Source organism: Anser brachyrhynchus (genome assembly GCF_964034855.1).
Source record: "Anser brachyrhynchus genome assembly, chromosome: 2".
Lineage (NCBI taxonomy): Eukaryota > Metazoa > Chordata > Aves > Anseriformes > Anatidae > Anser > Anser brachyrhynchus.
This window is the reverse complement of record NC_137695.1, coordinates 63,363,567-63,387,221: the sequence shown is the minus strand read 5'-3', so window position 1 is coordinate 63,387,221 and position 23,655 is coordinate 63,363,567. Positions and strand designations below refer to the sequence as shown.

At 35.4% G+C, this 23,655-nt stretch overlaps 1 protein-coding gene across 14 annotated transcripts in view; it reads right to left on the bottom strand.

Moving 5' to 3' along the window:
• Positions 1-23,655, bottom strand: part of BBS9 (Bardet-Biedl syndrome 9) — a 289,323-nt gene that overhangs the window by 66,699 nt on the left and 198,969 nt on the right. For 9 of the 14 annotated variants that reach the window (XR_013947654.1, XR_013947655.1, XM_080582937.1 and 6 more), the window contains one exon: positions 9,921-10,031. Coding sequence is in view for 12 of the 14 variants with exons in the window: in XM_080582937.1 (XP_080439063.1) it covers positions 9,921-10,031 (111 nt within the window). In the remaining 2 variants the exon portion in view is untranslated. Of the gene's footprint in view, positions 1-1,253; positions 1,666-2,099; positions 2,136-2,160; positions 9,631-9,920; positions 10,032-19,027; positions 19,118-23,655 lie in introns of those variants that run through there. The other 5 variants (XM_080582925.1, XM_080582923.1, XM_080582924.1 and 2 more) reach the window with 4 other exon arrangements.

Genomic DNA, 23,655 nt, shown 5'->3' with positions numbered 1-23,655 from the left:
TATGTTCTGGCATCATCTGTATTACGACTAGTGTCCATTCCTTAACAATGCATCACAAAGCTCTACCAATGCTCCAAGTAGCTTATAATGGCACTGATAATTTCCACAAAATGACATGAAAACCTATTTGCAATTCCAGTAACTATCTCCAGCAAAAAGTATGTGGGATTGTGCTCCATCATTTCAGACATGTCAGCAGTTCTTTTAAAGAGTCAATGTTTCTATTCAAATCCCTTCTTTTCCAAGAGGTTGCAAAGTCAGTCCTCCAGAGAGAACTGATACTAGCAGTTCCAGGTGCCTTTGTGCAATCTTGTACCTCAAAAGTCTTTTTTCTTTTTCGAAAGAAAGTTTAATCCTTTAGCCCATAATGTGGATGGCTGCCTTTTGGAATTTGGGGGGGGGGGGGGGGGGGGGGGGGGGAGACTGAGACACTAACATTACTTCTATAAGAATGTATTTAATGTATTTTGGAAAATAACTTCTAACACCTCCACAATGTCTTTTTTTTCCCAGCAACAGTTCCTGCAGACCTAGACCTAATCTCCCTTTGGTGGCCAATGTTGACAAGCTACAAAGTGAGACTTGGCATTTTGTATAACCTGGAAAAAGACACCTGGAAAACCATTTTACAGCCTAATTCTGCATTTAACTAATACTCATATGATATGTCAAACAATTACATTAGTACTAACTTTAAAATTCTGAGAAGGGTAGTGGAACTCAAAGTTTGAGGACAGAAGTAACTTTTATTCTGTAGTCTGACATATATAACATGAACCATACAACTCTAACCTGAAGTTTCTCCATCAGAAAAAAAAAAAATCCTTGGAGGTCCCAATGAGATTTCATAATTTCATAAAAACTTTGGTACAGTTTTTCAGAAGCACAAAGGGTCAAAATGGATTGCTTGTCTTTGTATTGTGCTATTGAACATGTTCCTTTCAATTACTTTTTCTAAATGAATATGGATGGTGGAAGCAAAAAGTGTCTGTATTCTCTTCTGCCTGCCAACCTTGCCGTCCAGGGCCATCAAAAGCTGACATTAATTTAATAAAAATACCTGGCAGTCAGTAAATCTTTCTTGGCTGGGAATGTTGAGTGGGCATTTGAATAATGTTTCTGTGTCCTTTTATTCTTTTTTTTTTTTAATAGTACTTTGTTAGAAACCAGAACAGCTTGGATTTTTTATATTTCTCAAAGACTATCAAAAGAGTATAGGAGCCATTAACATCCAATACAAATGTAAATAATCATTAGCAGAAAGTAATTTTTATAGACACCTCTACAATGTAAAGAAAGTGGCATAGATACCTGTGTACAATCTTGCAAGCCAATAACGATCTGATAAAAGAACTAAAGTGTGGAATAATAGACTAAACTAAACAACATACACAATGCAAAGTTATGCCTGTTCTGAGCAAAATGATGATTTTTCAGTTAAAAAAAAAGATACAAAAAATTGCTTATAAGAGTCATTAAAGAATTATGTGAGGAAACAGATGCCTTGAGAAACAAGTTTTACTGAGTATTCGGTGAAAAGATCTCACCATACTGGTAGATTAGAGAAAACAACAGCCAGCAGTTCATATCCACCAGAAACAAAGTGCTGGACATATTTGCACTGTGTGCTTTAGATGACAACACTTGATATGACGGAGAAAATAACTGGCATGGGGAAACAAAAACATTACAAGAAATCTTATAAATATTAGCAAGGAAAACAGACCATTAACTTTCACCACTACCGAGGAGAAGTAAGCAGCAGCAAACAGAAAAGAGTGATTAGACTGCCTTCTGTCCTGCCCATCTTCAATGGCAGAGGAAGACTGAGTGAATGAATCCTAGTGACAGACAAGCACCTACTTCTCTTAAGCTTAGTCATTTAGCATAACTGCCAAGGAAGTATAAAGAACACCATTTAGTCATATAAAAAGCTTTTAAACTTCTCTTGTTTTGATTTCTTCCACTGTGCTATGATTCATTTTTCTTAGATATAAGATCCATTCAGAACTCTTAACAATGTATTTAGTTTTGGTTTATATTTTCCATATTTAGCCCACCCTTTCTTATCAACCTATGTTTTGTTACATGTTCCTTACCTTCTACTGTCCATCAGCAATTCTCATGTTTGGAACCTGATAAAAATAAGGAAAGTCTTTTCATAGACTCCCAGAAAGCTGAGGATACAGTATTGTATTGCTCCCACTCCCTTAACTGCAAAAATAGCAACTGTTTGCTAGTAATTTTAAGAATGTCTTGGAATTCTCAAATCATAAAAGTGTGCTGTGATCTCAGCGATTTCTGGGACATCCCACGAAACAAAGTATAAGGTACCCCTTGGTTCTTTGTTTCATTGACAGTCATGAAACAAACTGGAATTGTCAGAGTCTTTTTTTGTAAACCTTTGAAAGGAAATGTTTTGTAAAATACTACCACAACCTTTGAGATGATCTCTTTACCCACTGCAGAAATATGGATAATACCTGATATAGTGTATTTGAATCTGCAAATATTAGAACATAAAGACTTGCTACTTTCCCATGTATTATATTACATTTCACAGAAGATGTATATAAAAGCTACTACTAAAGGTGAAACTGCACTTCATTTGGTATTGACTTAATGAAGGAATTCTCACATTAATCTCTTAAGCTGTAGTGCTCTTTAGAAAAACAGACTCTGTGGAAAAGAAAACTTCCATAAATCTCTTTAACTCTCTCCAGAAAAATAGGCTTTTTGTAGCCCGGTGATTTTCTTTGCACCTTTTCTTGTGGAAACAATTAGCTTAGCAATTTTAAAGTTGGGCCCAGCTGCAGGCTACTAGTATCTTTTGTTTCAGATGATAATGTCATATAGAAAAAAAACAAAGGATCTAGTCTCATAGTACCACAATATATCAGTGGGAAATACATAAGTGGACTTGTAATAAGGTTAGGTCTTGAAGAAGCTTTCACTTACCAGCAGCCATCACAGAGTTCAGTGTTTTATGCCAGATTTGTTTCTGACTCAAGATTTTATTAGCTCAAGGACAAAATATTGTGTTGCAACTCAACTGCCAAAATGCTTGAAACCGAACTCAAACTGTCAAAGGCACAGTTACCCCTTCTAACTTCAGATAAATCCCACTAGTTGGTCCTTCAATGATTTAAAAAAAAAATACTTCTGAAATCAGACCTGTTCTTACTAATTTTGTCATAAGTACAGAGTAGCCAAGCTTCAGACAGTGTTGGTTCAAAACCGTAGCCATGGAGAGCTGAGAAATCTGCACTGAGAACAATTCTGATCGATACACTCGGTTTTGAAAGTTCGTTATAGGTATGAAATTCTATTCCAGACAGCATGTACATTTTCCCAATATAATCTTTAGCTTAATTTATACATTTCTCTTCTGATGCATGTTACCATTAGAAATAGGACTGATTTCTGTCCTATTATACTGTGTAACCTGAAAAAGTTAATTGCTTGGCTACGTTACACTGAAAACACTTTTGCTGTAGTTGGCAGGAATATCAGTATCCAAATGACTACCAGTGTAGCAAACTTGATGATAATTGCACTAACAGTAGTGAGGCCACCTGGATCTTACTTGTGTACTTTGAAAATTTACTGTAGTTAGTAGTTCTATGTATCAATGTCTGATCTAGAGCAAATAGAAATTTTAATAAACCTCCTCTTATAGATTTTTTACAGCACATTTCAACACCTTTCAAAACAAATTCAGGGATGTCTCTCTGCTCATTTGTGTAGGTAAACAACAATAATAAGAAAGGTACAATATAAAAATAGATAGACTCAGTAGAAGTTGGCAACAAATTTTATCCAAAAGCTTTTTAGTTGTTTGTGCTAAGTCAAATGTTTAAGAATATTCCTTTCTAAAATCAAACAAAGGAAACCCTATCATAACACTTTATCTTATAATTACATTATTTTGTGATGAGTTACTCTGTATATTGCAGTTTCACACACTTGTGTGTTCATATAAATCATGATTTATAAGAAAATATTAAGCACATACCTAAATTTTAAATGTGCCACTGGACCCTTTAAAGAAAAATGTTTCCAATCTTCTTTACTAACACGAATTGTTTACACAAGGTTGTAGTAACTATCTATCTTTGTGGGCTGGAATCATCTAACGGTTCCTGAAATTGTCTAGGCACAATAATGTCAGCAGTTTTTGATTAGAAAGCTAACATTGAAAGATCCTCTTAAACTGCATTCACAGCATCTACATAAACATTGTCATACAGCTATCTAGATAAAGTAACATATAAAATAACAAAATACAATAAATAAAACTTGTAGGAAAAGACGTGCAGCTGTGCAATGTCTGGGTGAAACTTTGGAGGATGTTTTGAAAATTTGGCTCAGTATGTGGTTTTACTGGAGTTTATAGCTCAACCTCACAATCATTTCTGTATAGCTGTCTCTGTATTTAATCTAAAGCAATAAGCCAGATGCTTTAAATTAAAGACAGTTAAAATCTGTTACAATATATAACTAAAAATGCTGAGGCATTTTTGGTCTTAGATGCAATGAGTATTAAAATATGAATGTATATTTATTTTACTAAATATAATCATACAAGAAGAGTACTTTGAAATTTAATCTTTAAGTCATCTAAATATTTGCATGACACCAAAATACAAAGAATTTAACTAAAAACAGTGGTAGCACAGTAGCGAGTGCAAATGCCAAAGCTTTGGTCTCATGAATAGCTTCTCTGAAATATTTGTATTTAAACAATAAATGTAAATACCAGCCCATGGTCTTTGTTGCTCTCTCAGAAAGAGAATGGTTATTGTGAATTATCATGGCAAAGTTAGGCAAATATTTCCCATAAATATTTAAAACTTTCTTTGTTTAGATAGATCATTTGCAGGGTAGATTTACAGGATCATGGTGAAAAATTCTGCCAGGAAAATCAAGTCTTACATGTTGTGAAAATTCCAACAGCTGCATGACATGAAACTTGACAAATCTGACTTCCAGTATTGTAAAATCCTGAACAACTAAGTAAACTGCAAAGCAATCTGAACTATTGTTCCGCAAATAAAAATAAAAATCACCCCAGTCTCTGATTCATACTAATTGTTCATCTCATTTTCCTACAACTTAGTGGAGGTACTCATGATTTACCAGCATGAAACTCCTTACTCATAAAAGTGCAACTGGATCCATTATGCCTAAAATATTGACTAGGAATATAGGTTAAAAAAATATGGTAATTCTTACACACTACTTACACACTAAGTAGCAGGCAGCAGTAGCATACGAGGAATACAGAACACCTGATTTAATGGATATGTCCTGATAAATACAATTGCGCTTATTTCATCCAAAAGATCACCATCTAACAGTTTAATTTCTCAGAAAAAAAAAAAGTTATTTTTTAAGATGTTCACCACATGCACTAGAGAGCCTCTAAAAAGCTGTCACATACAAGAACTTCCTTATACTTATTTTCTACAAGCTACATTTCCATCTCAGAAATATTTAAGAATTTGAGAACGAGATTTTCTGAATGCTGCTTAACTGTTACCTTCTAGAGCATATGAAAACTTCTCATTGAAACAAAACCACTCACTCCATCAAGATGACTGCAACTTCAGTATGAAAATGTAACTTGCAAAAAAAGAAGAAAATGGAAGACAACAGGAACAGCATAACAAACAGAAAGGAAGCCCACGGGACCTGCACAAAAAAGAGTCTACAATTACTGTATTTGTGCTTGTGATTACAGTAGAGGTCAGCATATCTGTATTGGTATTGTAGCTGTAAGCTCATGAAAAAAAGTAATGATGAAACAACAGAGACTTCAAAGTGGACTCAGAACTTAAAATCATACTTAAGCTCTCTACCAGCCTGATGAAATCTGTGCTGCTCTGTCCTCACACTAACCAAAACACCAAGATTAAAGTTAGCAGGAGTAGATTTATCATGCTAAAGTTACTCAGTTACTCCTCCAAATAATTCACAGAGACAGTGCCTTGAGGGGGTATGAGGGAAGAAGAATTATGTTCCATTCATTGGGATGGAGAATGTTCAAGGGAGTATTTTTGTACACACTCAAAGCAAAAGCTGTTTACGAGAATCTGCTCTTACAACTGCAATAATAGTATTCATTCCCAAGTATTATGAACCTGATCCCATTCTTTAGTATGGAGTCACAACACATGTGGATTAGGAAAAAATAAAATAAAAATCAGCATGAACTATGTCAGCAGTATAAATGAAACACCATACAGCCATTAATTCCCTCTCCAAAGAGATTCCATGATTGGGCCAGAATCATTCATTCTGTCCTTGCAAAGATTTGCATCATGACTGCTAGATTTCATGTTTGGCTGTCCTAAGTATCCATTCCGACTAATTGACATGTATAGCAGCTGCATGGAAAGTCTCAATGTAATATTTTGTACTAGATGACATGCAAATCTGTGACCAGATGCTACCCTACAGCATACTTATAGCACAGCATGGTCTTTGAGGTCTTAGTCCCTAAAGATCTTTAGATAGCTCACTCAACACATTTAAGGCTGTGACCTCTTTGCTAGGTCTACATTGGTTCATAAAATTAAAAAGGTTTTTAAAAATTCTCAGCATGCCCAAAGAGCATACTAGCATACAATGCAGTGACTGGCACCCATCTCTGTACACCACACACAATCTCTTTAGCAAGAAATTGGCAAGCTCAAGTATTTATTAGCAGCAAGAGTTCAATGCAAACTAAATGGTGTATTATATATGGGTATTTATTTAGAGTTTTGTTAAGTTCTACTGTCAGGGTTCAATGCTGTACTATCACAGGCAGTTTGCTAATGGAGTTAGCTAGCTCAAGACTAGACGAACATTGTCCAGGCAAGCAGACATCACAGCAGTAATAATGTAAATATACTGATAGGGAGCCCAGAGTCTGGCACATCATTCAGGACTCCTCTTGCTCTTGATGCTTTCTCTTTAGCACATTTTCCTCTGTGTTCCAACCTCCTTAATAGCACTTCTCTTCAGCAGATTTAGACTCACAAGCAATTTAACTATAACCAAGAAGTCCTAGTACAGCACCTCAGGGAGAATTCTTGTTTCTCCTTTTCTCTATGAAGCACTACCAGAGCTTCCTGCTGAGATATTTGCAAGTCAAATGTTATGGTTCTTTTCAGTAGATAATATGCTTTGTTCTGTTTTCTTCTACTGCTATGGAGAACTGCTTCCATTTTGCCATAATCTAGCATTCTATATCAGTAGGAAAATCGGAGTTTATCCCTTTTTCTGATGTAGAAGTGATCCTATTACGGCAACTACACTACTGCTTTTTTGCACTACATTGTATATAACTATAAATGGACTTTAACCTGTACGAAATACTGTTGCTACGATTTGGTCTGGCAGCAGATGGAGCAAGCACAGAACTACACTTTTCACTGTTTTGATAGATGGAAGTCCACTAGATTCAGCTGATGTTCTCCACTGACCTACAGAATTCTTTGGAACATTCTAACTTGATTAGCTCATTTTATTCCTTTGATTTCCATCTTCCTCTGTGAATGCAAGTCTGTTACTTATATATGTTTCTTTTCATGTTCCCTACTCTGGGGTATCAACCATTGTGCCCACATCCACACATAGCATATCAGTTGACTTGACACAGCCCTATGGAAAACATCAGCTAAATGCAGAAATTTGTCTGAAGCCAGTATTAATTCTTCACTGCAGTTAAACTACCTCTATAGCGAGAGGTATGAATAACAAATACCATCTACAAAAAGAAAACAAAACCTCTCATTTTATAACCAAAATCTGTCTTGAACTCCCTCAGGAAATGAAGGAAGATCTATCAAGAAAAAAAGAATTTTAACTCTACTTTCTCCCTTTTGCTTTTCTCTTGTTGATTGGGCATGCTAAATTAAATGCAAAGTCAAAAAAAAAAAAAAAAAACAGAAGTTAACAAATATCCTTTGAGGGCTCAGCATACTCACCATGCTCTTGCTGCAGTCTCTAGTGTTCTCTGAACAAGAACTCAGGCCAAAAATATCATGTACAGAAAACACTGCAATGCTGTGATTTCATGCCTGGTATTACCTTACGGTTTAAGTAGCTCCCTTGGCTCTTAAACTTGTAGCAATTAGAATTTCCAGACAGCTCAGTGGCAGATATTCTAGGCTCCCTCTGTATTGCAGCACTAACTAGCAGATGGCAGTCAATTCTTACTGTGAATGAATTAAATTCATTGGTATAACACGTCTATAAACCTAAAGACTTATTTAAAGTTTTCAAAATTTTTCATTCTGCCATTTATAGAAAGTTACAAAGCAATAACAGCCAGTTGTGTGATGCAAGTCTCAATTTTTGGAGACTAAGACTTACATGGGCTAAAATTTATAGTAGGATATGCAGGGCTCAATGCCTCTGTTTCTGGAATTCATTCATATATCTTTACACTTTTCCTCTCATTATAGATTTTTCAGCCATCAGGTTATTTAAACACAGAGTATTATCTCCTGAAGAACACTGAAATGCACTCTCTAGATTACCACCCCACATGCTTGATCAGAAGAATGGAGCATCAGACAAACAGGGGGATTGCCTGCCACATGCTCCTGATTTATAGGTGCAGTTGCCTGAAGCTGGAATTTTATCAGTATTGTATCTTACATAAGGGAGACGATATACTTACTAGGAGGGCACTTAATATATCTATATGACAAAGGTTAAACAATACATATGTCAACTTTGACAGTTTCCCTTCTTCTTCTGACCTGAAGTCCCTGTGGACTGCAAGTAATAAGCACTCTGGAAAAGTCCAAGCTGTAAGCCCTGTAGGCCTTCAGTGGATTTTTCAGGTTGTTTTAGTGAGCAGATACTCATTCTGGAGTTTCAAGTTAAATTGTGACAATTATTACATATTGCTCTAATATGTATCTTTCTTCCCTGGCCACTATTAAAATTCACTAAGACAAATTTTGCTATTGCAATTAACTATATGTTCCCACTTCATGCCTGTCTGTGTAAGAGTTGGCCAGGCAAACAAGAAGTTGAATGGATTACAAACAAATAATTAACTGCTTTCTGCAGATGTGTAGGGACTTTCTAACCTTCTATTTCTGAATATTGATGGTTGCAACATCTGTTTCTTCTATTCTTCTTAGCCTGACTTCAAAACCCATCTATAGTGAACATATCTGATATATGAACAACATTGAAATATGTTTAAAATTAAATATTTGATAAAGACATAATAAACAATGAAGGGGGAAAAAAAAAAGTTAAGGTACAACTTAGTAAACAGAATGGGACATTGTCTCAAGTCTAAGAGCTTACCAGGCACTTTATTAAACTGCAATGCACTACTTTACAGTATTGCTTTTAAAATATGTTAACACTATATCACAGTTCCCGGCAGCATGAAGTCTTTCCAGAAAATGTGTCATCACCATATGCAGCATATTTTATAGCCAGTATAATTTTATTTTATTATATCCAATAATATTTTTCTGAAATTCTAGGAAGTCTTCCTACAAAAGATAAGTAATGACTATATTTTAATCAGCTGGCACAAAGTTTAACCTGCCATACTGCAAAAAAAAAAAAATCCTTTTATTGCAGAAAACATTCCTCAGTTTCATTCTGCTCCTGTGGAAGAGGTTGTGAAAAAAAATTTTTATAAAGAGTCTCATTCATTACATGAACAAAACCTTTCAACTGTATAGCTTTTTAATTCCAAGGCTGATTTCTACAATTTACCTCTTGACAGAAGTAGCTGAATAAACTCAGATCCTATACATTTTAGTATTAAGATAAGAAAATTTGAAAATGATACTAAGAAAGCCTGAAACGCCTGCTGTTTGTTTCACAGGTCCACAAGTATTCTGAAAAGAGCTATGCATCATCTAAGTAAAACAAAGTAATTTTCTTTTTCTTACCAGGCTTGGATTTCTGCTTTGCAGCATGCTTGTGATTGGTAAATGTTGCTGTGGAGCCCAGTACAACTACTCTTTCCTCCAAGTCAGATTCTGGAATTGTAGAACAGCCACCTAGTACAAAAGGGAAGACCCATAATGTGGTGTTTATGTAACAAAACAAATTCACCAGTGCACAATTAAGGAAAAGAGGTGATAGACTAACTGACATGAAATCCCAAGAACATATAAAACCCAAATAGCCTCAACTTAAAAATATTAAAAAAAATAAAAATAAAAAACATCAGTGAAGTGAAAGAAAACTGTTACCATTGTTCAGAACACTGATTATGCCTTAATGACTTCCCTCTACTACCTACTCTGATTTAAAAAAAAGTTTCAATGTATCTAGCCCACTGAATATTTAAAACTGGTTACACATAAAAACTGGAAATAGCATGGTTTGTGTTAAAGATCAGATTACAGGGAGCTAGATTTGTAATAAAAGTAACTACATATGAATGAAATAACTGTACAAAGTCAACAAACCTTAGGAAGACCATTAGCTTGCCACAGAGAACGACAGATGATGATATTTTTTTGATGGGTAATTAAATACAGTATTTTTAATTAGTGCTAGAGATAGGGAAACACGGACACTTTCACTGTACTGGCAATGCCTTACCATCATGTGATCTTAGGATGCATGGTATAATGGATTCTTTGTATTTTCTATATTGCTTTTTTTAGTTCATTAGAGAACACAATGACTAGTAGCATTCTCTTCAAGCATGTTTAAACATTTATGTTTAAAATATGAAAAGGGGGACAATCTAGCAGTAGTACCACTCTAAGACAGCTGCAGTAGTTTGCAATGGAGTAGATTAAGAAAAAAATATTTCAAAAGGGCTGTGACCAGGACTTGAGAGAAAGTGTCCCTGTTCCACAGCAGAAGCCATTGCCTTACAATGACTGTATTGCTAACAATATATTACACAGTCCGAATGCTAAGCTTGTCACATTTGTAAGCTTTTCAGTGGCTAACAATGAGTAGCTTTTGTCAAATCTAAGATTTCAAAGCAGGGAGGAACATTTTAAAACACTAGCTTTTTAGTTCTGCTTGAATGTTACCTTTTTCCCCAATACATTTATCAAATAATTCATGTTTCTAGATCTTTAACTATTCTGGGCAGTTCTCGCTAAAGCCTGAAACACTGCCCAGCTATGTCAAATTAACACTTGATCAGAAACTCAATACAGTGCACTAGAGGCTCTGCTCTTGACTACAGGCAAATATTCACCTGCTTTCAAATTTAGCTCTTATTTAAATATTTTGTTGGTCCAGGACCTAAGCTGCCATATCTTTCTCACAGTCCTTCCCGGATTACCACTCTCAAGCAAAAAAGTGCATGTACTTATCTACTGTATTCTGAAAGCACACGTTTACAAACAGCATAAAGTTCCAATGGAGAACACAGAATTTTCTCCTTCACGTCACAGTTTTTGAAAAGAAATGTTGAAAAGAAATGTTCTACACCAAGCCCCATAACCAGTGTATCCAATTTGCAGCAACATAGGCTGTTCTCTCCTTAAAAAGTACATTATAAAACATTTGGAATAAAATGATGTTGCTTCCTCAAGTAGAAGAGCTGCAGCATATATATATATATATAGTAATATATATGTTGTCTATATATATATTTGTGTAATATATACATATATATAACTATATTCCAGATACACCCTGACAGAAAGCGTAATATACATTAAGGGTTTGTGTTTGATTTAGAGAAAGCAAATCTTTTCTTTTAGAAAGGAATGTTAGGAGTGAATCTGTCAACAATGTGCAGACTCATATGACTCATGACAACTTCAGATATCTAGGGTTCCTGCTATTGAAACTGAAGGAGAAAATGGGAAATGAGGAAAATGTCTTCATATTAAAATACCTCAACGTCGGAGCAATGTCTGACATTGCATTAAATATAAACAAACCTACACCCTAAATGAAAATAAATATTAGCAAACTAATACTTCTGCTCCCATTTGCAAATTGTGAGTAAAATGTATACTGAGATTTGATGAAATGGAAACCACTGCTTTAAAAGTCATTTTCATTCTTATTCCTCAGATAAAATCTACCCTATTAAACAGAAATCTCTAAAGACAGGATACAGAATTAAGGTTTCTTGCACAAAAGAACTATTAAGAATGGTACCGTAGATTTTAAAAGGTTTTATAACATTTTCTAACATTATGAGTGAAAACCCACCCAGTTAGTCAGTCAAATTGATATGTGGAAATAAAATTTTTTACAAGGTTCATTCTAAAGCCTGAAATTCTGTAACGTATACAGCCTTCAGAATTGATGGCTTTTGATGCCAAAATATTTCATTAGTCATCAACACTGATAGTAACTGAATAAGAGTCGGAAAAGGTCTGTTTGCCCTTAGTTACCACACACTATTTGCTGAAAGGAAGCAAAACTTCCTGCTCTTGATTTTGATGTGAGAGATTTGTTACAAGTAAATCATGTCAACTGATACTATCATAATGTACTAAAGTTAAAAGCAAATTCCATTTTTTCCATAACTTTAATTTCCTGACAGAGAATAGTCAGGACTGAAACATTACCAGTGATAAACTATTTCACATAAAAAGAAAGTCCACACAGAATACACAAAGCAGAACTATCATCATTATCAGTATTATGAGTAGCCATTATTTCTTATTTATCCAAGGATACTAATAACTGTTACATATTAATTGTTTTTTTAAATGCTGTTGTTTCAGAAATTTAGTCAATATGCTGAGAGCAGTGTTCTCAGTGGATCTGGATTTTACCCAGAACTCTCACTCCAAAAATTATTTACATGAATGACCAAACAAGAAAGCAATACAATAGTTATGTTTTTACTGTTTCGAGGCAATGATGTTTACATGATCAAGACTGCCATGCCACTACTTTTGCTGTCTTTATCTTCCAATACCAGCATTACTTTCTAACTGAAGAAACAACTGAATCTGCTGAACTACATCCCTTAGATTGCTCCCATACCTAGGGTGAGGTAGAATGTCTGGACTCTCATCCACATCAACCTGTAGAAGAAATTATAAGTGGTATCTGCTTCTTCCAATGTAACCCATGGTGAATTCCATTGCCTTGCTCCAGTTGACACAGGTAACCCACCTCCATGATAAAAATGGACACCCTTCACAACATGCTATGATTTCCCACAGGAAAGGAGGAGTGGGAACCATAATAATTACCACGCTGGAAGAACCAAAACTCTCACTAAAGAAAGCGGCAAACTTTCACTAGGCTAGAAAGGAAACTGGATAAGGAACACATATGCTCCAGTATATATAATATTTACAGCACAGTAGTCCAGGATTTTGTAATTCAAAAATACTTTATAATTCAGATTGATACGTAGCAGTAGCCTGAAAAGAAACTCTTTCTTCTTCAGACTCTAAGCTCTTTCTAACTTCATACTGCACGGGTTCTATTGAGGGTATCTCTTCTACCTTCTCTGGTTAGAGTTTAACAGAATTCTTAATTTAAGTCAGAAAAATTTCTTTGAATTCTTAGATATCTTTGTATAAATTTCAGAAGGTATCCACCAAATGTCTATTTTAGCAAACATTTAAAATTTTTATCCATCTAGAGTCCTAAAAGAAGTGACAGCAGCAGAATCATTCATGTTCATTGATAATTAAGTGAATGGTACAAAGCAGAAAAGTAAAATATTTAAGGAAAGAAGAGGCAGGAATAATACATAAATCTACAGACTGGAAAAGATCCAAGTTGAGAAGCTCTCCAGATGTCAGTCTGTAAACAGTGCTTCATAAAATGAATTTCCCCCATTAATTGTTGGCAGGAATAAGATGTAGAATATGTTATTACATTTGACCCACTCTTTCCCTCTTTTCTGTGTAGCTAAATTCTTCTCTGACATCACAGATCTTTTGTCAGTTGTGATAAATCCAAGAAGCAAGCTGTGGTCAGCAGAACTTTTTGATAGGGTACAACATGCATAAAATTACACTCAAGCTAATTGTGAACTTTGTTCACCAAAGGAAATGAGACTTCTCTTGTTTATTTTCACTACATCTGTTTTTGTAACACATTTGGTTCTTAAGTTGGAAAAAGACACCCACACCCGAAGGAAATATAAACATAATACACACTGAAAAAAAATTAAGTACTGACAGTTTTCCTACAGGTTCATATCACCGTGTTTTTACACGTTTTAATATGGCTCTAAAAGTTTAAAAACAGGAAAACAAAAGTAGTATACATCTAAAGAATGAAAAGGCACTTTGAGGGAAAGACCATTTGGGTTTCCTCTTTCTCTTCCAGTCAGTCACAATCTAAACTATTCATAAAGTTTCCATTTTCCTCTGAAATTAACTCTCTTACAAGAGGCTACAGAAAGAAGAAAAAAAATGCTTCCTGAGCAGTCTTTGGCAGCAAGAGATTCAAAATGTGAGCAGAAAGCACAGAAGTTCTGTAAGTAAGTGTTTTCATCCATGTAACATGTAATGTTTTCATCCATGTAATTCCTCTGTAACAATGGAAATAACCTAAACAGTAAAATTGTTTCATAGTGACACCAAAACTATACACAAAACCATATTCAGTTGTGTTTCTTTGTCCAAGGCATTAGAGATAGTTAGTTGTAAAACAGTTGTTCTATTACTTCTACCAATTCTACTACTTATTCTCAGAAGGAATGTAAAACTAAATCTATAGAAGAAAACACTACATATCTGGGAGTATGATGAGGTTCAGGGAACACCCCTTCACAGACTGGGTCTGTTAGAATCCTTCATTTGAACAGTGAAATGCAAGCATATTTCCACTGCAGCATGCAAGAAGGGAGGATTTTTTTTTAATGATTCTCACTGAAAATGAAGACACAACACTTCACAGAACATCCCAGTTTTAGTTCAAGCACTTTCTAGTAAAATGTAGTCACTAATTAATCAGCTACAGATTTCAGAAGATAGCATTCAAGTCCAATAGCATGGCTACAATTACTTAATCACAAAACTGTTGTTCTTTGTACCTGATTTGACTTAACCAGAATCAACAAAATGATGAAACATTTCTGTATTACATTCCTGTAAAATAATAATTTAATGAAAAATTATCATTACTGAGGATGCACCCAAGATCATCGTAGGTCACAAAAATATATTTTCAATGGGAGTACAAAGAAAGATACCAGTTTGATGTTATGTTTTACCCTTGTGTTACTGAAATGTTTCTTAATGAGACTTCCAGATTATAAATTTAATAGTTTATCCTATAATATGTTGCATTGCTATTGTAATTGCTACTATTTGCATTGAGAACAATGCAGAAATACTACATTAATAATTTACACCGATCATGTGTGGCTTCTACTTGAGCTCATAGCGTGTTCAAATATTTTGAACACACCTGAATTCGTAAAATCTTTACTTAGTAAGTTCAGGGTACTTTGGCAGTACAACCTTTTTAAGGGAACAACCATGCTGTTTAAATGGTCAAATCATCTTGGCCATTATTCCAGAATGAGGTCCAGCGCATGCGGTATGCAAGTCATATGAACGGCATTGGGAAACACATTGCTAAAAACAGATCTAACAGCCTTTTTCATTAAAGAAACATTACTGGACATTCAGCCAGGAACGCATTCAAAATCAATATTCAGTAGTACATTTTCTTACGCAGGACTGAGAATGCAATAATACTAAACTATATAAGGCCAATGAACATCTACCAGAAGTCATCTGTTACTCAGTACGAACAAAGGATGAATGGTAGCAGTTGTACTTCAATCACACAAATCTACTGTTCCTTCTAACTACCTATTCATCTGATGAGCATGAACCAGCTGAAAAATATGCTCTATGTTCCGGTGTGTGCTGGAAGAGGTAATTATTACTGAGTAGTGTGGTGCTTGGAGAACTTCCATCTGCCTTTATATACCAGTATAAAAAATCAGCTTGTAACAAGAACTATTCAAGGGGAAGACTCACTCCTGACAAACACCATAACTATAAAAATCACTGTTTTTTTTTTTTTTTAAGGAGTATGCTGCCTGCATAACACCTGGTATTTTGTTTCTGACTTGTGCTCATGTCCTTTTCCCCATATTTAGTGTGCTGCTAACTGCAGCTTCCATTCAGCACAACAATACAGTTCTGTTTGTTTTTTCAAAATGCTTAAATACTGTAGTAGCAGGAGTTACATAATATACTGTCCTCAACATATTTTCAGGGCACAACATTCTTCATTCAGTAATAAACAATATTTCATACTACCTTTTTTGGGAGCAAGAGGAGGAATATGCAAGGGCTTTTTTATTACTGTGTTTTTTTGTTCGTTTTTAATAGATATATAAATTCATTTTGTGCATATAAATACATAATATATATATACCTTCCTGTATGTATATGTGTGGAATAAATATTTTGTTCTCAATAAGACATTTTTCTAGCTCTGAAGAGCTTTTATTTATTGTATTTTTTCAGTAATGTCACTGGTAAGGCAGTTGCTAGGCATTTAGACTTTTTGTTTTTAAACTAATTTACCCCCCAAAAAATTGAATAAGTAATGTTCCCTTTGATAAGCACTTTCCTTATTTTCTTTTTTTCTTAAAGTGTATTTTAATTAATTTCTACTGTCAATTCTGGTTTCTACATCCCAAGAGAACTCCTGAGAGAACTCCTGAAAGTCAATGTTCGCACAGTTGCTGAAATCAGCAACTGGGAACTCCAGAGCACATTTGTTGTAAAAACGTCCACAATATTGTCTTTATAGAGTCTCTGTCCTTTCTTCAGTGTATGTTGAAAACAGGCAGGCTAGATTTGACTGTTGTAGTCTTGACATCAAACCCTAGTGGTACTCAGAATTCTAAACAGTTTAGACTTTTTTTTTTTTATCCTATTAACAGTTGAAACATTTTTGTATTTCCTGAAATACACATATGAAACATTCTCTAAGGTGAAGATGCATGCAGACGCATACATAGACGTTATATATTTGCATGCATAAGTATAACCATACAAAATTTGGTCTTATTAGTGAGGGAAGAGCATGTCCTCATTCCCCACAGGCAGAAGTTGAAGAGAGTAAATCACAGAATCACAAAATCTTTTAGGTTGGAAAAGACTTCTATGGTCATCAAGTCCAACCATTAACCTAGCACTGCGAAGTCTACCACTAAACCATGACCCCAAGCACCACATCTACATATCTTTTGAACTCTTCCAGGAGTGGTGACTCAACCTCTTCCCCAAGCAGCCTTTTCCAATGCTTCACAACCCTTTCAGTGAACAATTTTTTCCTAACATCCAATGTTAACCTCCCCTGGCACAACTGGAGGCCATTTACTCTTGTCCTATCGCTTGGTGCTTGGGAGAGGAAACCTATCCCCACCTGACTACAACCTCCTTTGAGATATTTATAGAGAGCAATAAGGTCTCCTCGAGCCTCCTTTTCTCTAGGCTAAATAACCCCAGCTTCCTCAGCCACTCCTCATCAGACTTTTTCTCTAGACCCTTCACCAGCTTCATTGCCTTCTCTGGATACACTCCAGGGCTTCGATGTCCTTCCTGTAGTGAGGGGCCCAAAACTGAACACAGTACTCAAGACGCAGCCTCACCAGAGCCAAGTACAGGGGGACAATCACCTCCCTGATCCTGCTGGCCACACTGTTTCTGGTACAAGACAGGAAACTGTTGGGCTTCTTAGGCTGGCTCATATTCAGCTGGCTATCAATGAATGCCCCCAGGTCCTTTTCGGTTGGGCAGATCTGTGGCTTTATGGTTTGTTTGCAGTTTTGTAACTTGGGAGTGTCTCCAAGCATTCTGTGATACAACCATACTACAAGACCTTCAAGGTTTCTCAGATGGGTTTGGAGCAACAGACAACTATGTCCTTTCAAGTAAACACACAGACATATTGACCTAAGAAAAGCACTGTGAAAAACACATTTATAATGATGAGGGGAAGATGCAGGTTAGTGAGAATGGGATTTTTTCCCCAGCTATGAGTATGAAATTATAGATTAGCAGTTTCCTGCATGAGGACTCACTACATAGAGTCTTTTGGATGTTTGTGACAGCCTTGACTGAACAGTAATCATACAGAAACAGTTAATGAGGGTTTTATTCCTAATCCAGATTAGGATTTCACTGAGTAAAATCAAAGAAAAAGTATTTGAGATGTATATCAATACATGGATTTGGGCAAGAATACAGGAACAAAAACTACTGATAAGAGATATCATACATACTGCAGATAACAGAAGACAGTGGAATAATAATTGAGACAAATGTGGGTGCTGAAGGATATATGTTACTCAGAAAGGAACAACTAAAGTGGCAGAGTAATACTTCACAGCAGTAATGTGATAGGATACTGAAAGAGTAGTTTGCAGAATTGGTCAATTTGGAAAAGGATTGTAAAGTAGTTTAACAGACAAACCTTCAAAATAATTACAGACCAGCAGGATCAGATCTCAACACCAACTGCAGTTGTTTTAATATTATGAGAAGAATTGATATTATCAGAAATGGTGATGCCATGGAAATGAAAGAAGCTATGATAGCCACCGAAGTAATCACAGGATGATAAGTGAAAGAAAAAGAGGCTCCAGTGTGATAACCTTGAAAAAGGTGAATGCAATGCTGAGATCCGCCTGAGAGAGAATGTTCCAAAGAAATATCAAGAAAGTAGTAATGCTACTGAACGAGGCACTGGTAAAACATCTGTGCTCAATTCTTGTTACCATATTCATGAACGATTAAATAAATCTGCAAAAAATCAGTTGAAAGTTACTAAGATCATATAGGAATAAATTACCTTATAGACATGCAGAGCACAGGATCAGTCTTGCTTAGCTAAGAGGACTGAAAATGGAACTGACTGATCTTTACCAATAATACAATTGGACAGAAATCCTTAATGTCTGGTGAAATAAAAGGCACTCTTGAAACAAGAGGGAAATGATCATAAATTAATTTTGACTTGAAATTAGAAAGTTTCTGACTACCAAGAGAGCAAGAGTTTTGAACAGCCTCTGAACAGAAACAGTAGGAGAAAATTACTGCATTTATGAATGGCTTTTAATTACCTTATCGTAACACAGAGATGGAGCTTCTGAATTGGGAATTTCTTTTCTGTCCTTCTCCCGACTCCCTCCAAATAGAAGCTACAGGGAATACTGGATAAAACAGGTTTAGAATACTAATAGATAAACCTGAAATTATCCTATTATCTGTAAGTATTTCATTAAGAACACAGCAGTGATATTGCAAGACACTTGAAAACTCTAGTTCTGACAATTTTGGTTCCCAAAAGTATTTGGCAAACAAACTTACTAAATTTACATTTGGAGAGACATCTGACCATAAAATACAAAAATGCCAACTACAGAAATTAAATACAAGTAATCAAATGCATTTTTAAGAGAGTAATGAGATAGCCTCTTTTTCTGCGTCGCCAATATTACTTGGAAATAAGCAACTCAATAATGAAATAAACATAGATACAAGCATCCTCCTTCAGTACTATTTGAAATGAACGCAGTAAACATCTCTTTGGCCAAGCTAAACAGCACATGGATCCTTTGATTTCCTAGACTTCTTCATAAGTGCTCAAAGCATTAAAAAGAGAAAAATAGAATTCTCCTTTTTATAATGAAAAGGTTTCCTTCCATACTTGAAATGCAAACTTTGCTGTAAATGCTTATATTTCTTTCAGATATATCAAAGACAGCACATTGGTTTTGTAAATTTCTACTTTCCCATCTATAGTACCAAAATACCAGATTTGTCAATGACATGCAAGACCTGAGTTACATTATATTTGTTTAGTCTAGCAGAATTTTCAGTTTTACTTACTGATCAACTCTATGATTTTTAATTGTACTATGAGCTAAGAATGAATCATATGTTAATAAACTATCTTTGCTCCAATATTGGAATAAGAAATATCCATGACATATTATTTACCATATACTCCACTGACCAAATCAGTGTTATCTTATGCTAGTTCAACCCTTTATAATGTTAAAATCTCTGAGATTGATTTTTAGAATGAATTTATTCCTAGTATCACCATATTGAGACACAATCTGAGTACTTCACTGCTGTGCAACAGCCTGAAGCAACCATTAATTGGCAGGTCTAAGACTGACACATCGGAAATAAAAATGGGACACACAGGAAATAAAAATGGCAATGACCATCATCCCACAAGTTTCATATTTCTGAAACAAAAAGGCACCTTTGTCTCCTTTTGTGAAGCACCCCAAAGAGAACTGACTTTACAAAACTGCTAAGTACCTTTCTACTAAACACATGGTATTTAAAGATACGAGAAACCATGCTCCTAAAAGTCTCAAATAACTCAGGAGAACCTTGGCACTGAACTTTTCAGAGAGGAAGGAAAGACTCCACTTGGTTAATGTCATCAAATGAATTACATTCATTATAAGATAATAAATATTTAGGAAGAACTATGTTCAAATCCAACCTCCTCTTTAGTAAAAGCAAGGTCTGTTTCTGAGGGGAAGACATATGAGGAGAGGCTGAGGTCACTGGGCCTGTTCAGCCTGGAGAAGAGGAGGCTGAGGGGGGTCCTCATTGCAGTCTACAACTTTCTCGTGAGGGGGAGTGGAGAGGCAGGGGACCTATTCTCCGTAATCACCAGTGATAGGACCCACGGAAACGGTGCTAAGCTGAGGCAGGGGAAGTTTAGGCTGGACATCAGGAAGAGGTTCTTCACCGAAAGGGTGGTTGCACACTGGAACAGGCTCCCCAGTGAAGGTGTCACTGCACCAAGCCTGTCTGAATTTAAGAAGCAATTGGATTGTGCACTTAGTCACATGGTCTAAACTTTTGGGTAGACCTGTGCGGTGCCAGGATTTGGACTTGATGATCCTTATGGGTCCCTTCCAACTTGGGATATTCTATGATTCTATGTTTTTATAACAAAAGGCTGTGTCTGAAACAAAGTGGATTTTTATATAGGAAGGCACAGGTTAACGTCTGTTTCATCTTCTAAAAAGGTTGATGTTCATGCTACTGTCCAACATGATAAATAGACTGACAGAGCAAGTGGAATACAGAGATGTTCTCAATCAGCTATTTTAATGTCTTATGCTTATTTAGTTCTCTAAATCAACTCTCCAGGTTTCAAGGATCATCTTTTAGCCGGACAGGGACAAGGCATTTTAAAAATCTTTTTTGTAACTGTGACAGGACACCCTGAATTCTGTTAAAGTACAAAGTGACAGTTATATGATAAGGGTAACCGCAATCCCTTTCCTCTCAAAAAAAAAAAAAAGTTTTTCTTTTATTTGTACAACATTAGTACATGCTAAACAAAGTCTATGGCAAACTAAACATAAATCTTTTAATGCATAAATTAAATGAAACAATTTAGAAATCTGTGCCTTGCCTTCAAGGTAGCCATAAGAAAGCAATCTGAAGATTAAAGGTTCAGATATGCTATTCAAACTGTGAATAAAAATATTAGACAAAACCTGAAACTGGAAAGAAGCATGAATTGAAGTGACCGAATTTTACAGATTACATTGCACAATCACAGCACTCAAGAAAAAGACAGAATAAGCAAGTTTAGAGTCATCCAAGTCTTCAATAAAACAGGAAGCTCAGTTTACCATTCCATTTTTTGGTCCCCATTACCCTCCCCTATGCAGGCCCAAAGGTATACTTGAAGCTGTGTGGTGTGTCAGATCTGGGAACTCACCTAGCTCGAAATTAACGCAACAGTAAAATGCACAAATAATTTGTTGCAAGGGACCTCTGGAGGCCACTTAGTCCAAATCTCTGATCACAGCAGGTCCAGCTAGACCAGGTTGCTCAGAGACTTACCAAATTTACTTCATCTCCAAAATGAAGATTCAGGAACCTGTCTGGACAACCTGTTCCAGTCCTTGACATAACAAAAACTATTTTACCATCTTATAACTAACATGAATTCCTAGTGTTCTGACTTCCATCCACTGCCTTTCCTACTAAGATCATGCTCCTTACCTTCAAGAAGATTCAGGCCCCATCTAAGACTTCCTTTAACAAGACCTCTATTCTTAAACATACCACAAGTTCAAAAATAACTGCAGTAATGCAACATAAGCTTAAGATGTGTATAGTGAGGAGGACAAACTCCATTCCATATAAGTGTGACTTGAATGCTTCTGCAATAACTACAACCAAGTGTATATTATATGGCATGTGTAAAGAGACACAGATTTCACATACTTTACTTTTGTGCTGGTGAGAAAGCTGGTGATGCAGGACTTCGTGAAAGAAATGTCTTCCGGTGAATATGGTAGCCAGAAAAAGTTCTTGGGCATACAGCCAGGAAAGGGTGGGCCTTACCAAATGGTCTTTTAAGAGCATTTCATAACTTCAAAATGAAGTAATGCTGGGAAGTAATTAAAGTGTCAAAAAGTGTTGGGATTTTTTCCTCATTTATCTGAGATAGCACAGTTTTATTCACAGGCTTGTTGTGTACCATTGCATTGTACCTTCTCTGAGTGTAGTCATAACTACATTCTTGTCAATAATCTTATCACTTAATATACACATGCTTCATGACACATCAGTTTATGTACATGGAAAAACAGCCACATCACTAGATCTCGGTTTCAATGTTCCCTATATGATTGCAATGCAAATAATTTATGAGATTTATGTATAAGAACCTGTCACTTAAAAACTAGTGTTATCACTATCATAGTTTGAATTTAGCATTTATACCCTACAGCACTTCTGAAGACAAGTCTTTCTATATTTGATTAACAACATATCTGATCTTCGATTCATCTCAAATATGCTATTATTTTCTAAAGTGTAATACAGAAAGATAAACCTTTCTTTATTTGTAATGCTGAACGTTTATTTTATTCCTAGGTACTGTAACCGTTTTCATTTATAAATTATATTAATCTTCAACATTTTTTCCAAGGAGAATTCAATGACACAAGTGATAGTTTTATCATTACAAAGTCTTTTCAGCAGCAAGCTAACCTTGCTTATGAAAGCCATAAACAATCCAGTTAGTAACTAGAATTTCAAACCAAAATAAGGAATTCGTCAAGATTCAAAATGTATTTGTGTAGTTTATATCTACCCAGTATAACATTACACCTATTTTACAGAAGTAGGCACAAATAAGTAAATAAATAAATGCTAGAACTTCTAACTCTAGGCTAGAAACCCTAGTGGTTTGAAAGATCACCTTACCCATGATTTGAAACTGACTTTTACTTTCTAAATCCATTCTCAAACCAAGATAGTTATTTGTACGTGTGGATATGCTTTAAGCTATTCAGTGAACTTTTCCCTATGAAGCTCCTGATTAAAATAGTGCTGTTAGTGCTCCTCCCCATACTCTTCTTTCTTTAATCTTTAGCCACAGCACTAACTTATTGCATATACTTTTCTTCTCTACTTGTACATTATTTGAAAGAAACTAATGAAGTCCAAATAAAAAATCTGAAAGGTAAGCCAAAGGTCATGTATCTTGCCACCATCAAACCTCTGACTTTTTATACTGACTTCTTTTGACAGTATGTTTTAAGAAAACAGTTTAATAACCTCATGAGCAATTTCTTAGTCCTTACAAGGTACACAATATTTAAAGATATACTAAACATTTTAGAGTCAAATTGACTAAAAACACTAGCAAATATTATCTTGTTTATATCATTAGATATCAGAAATATTTCAT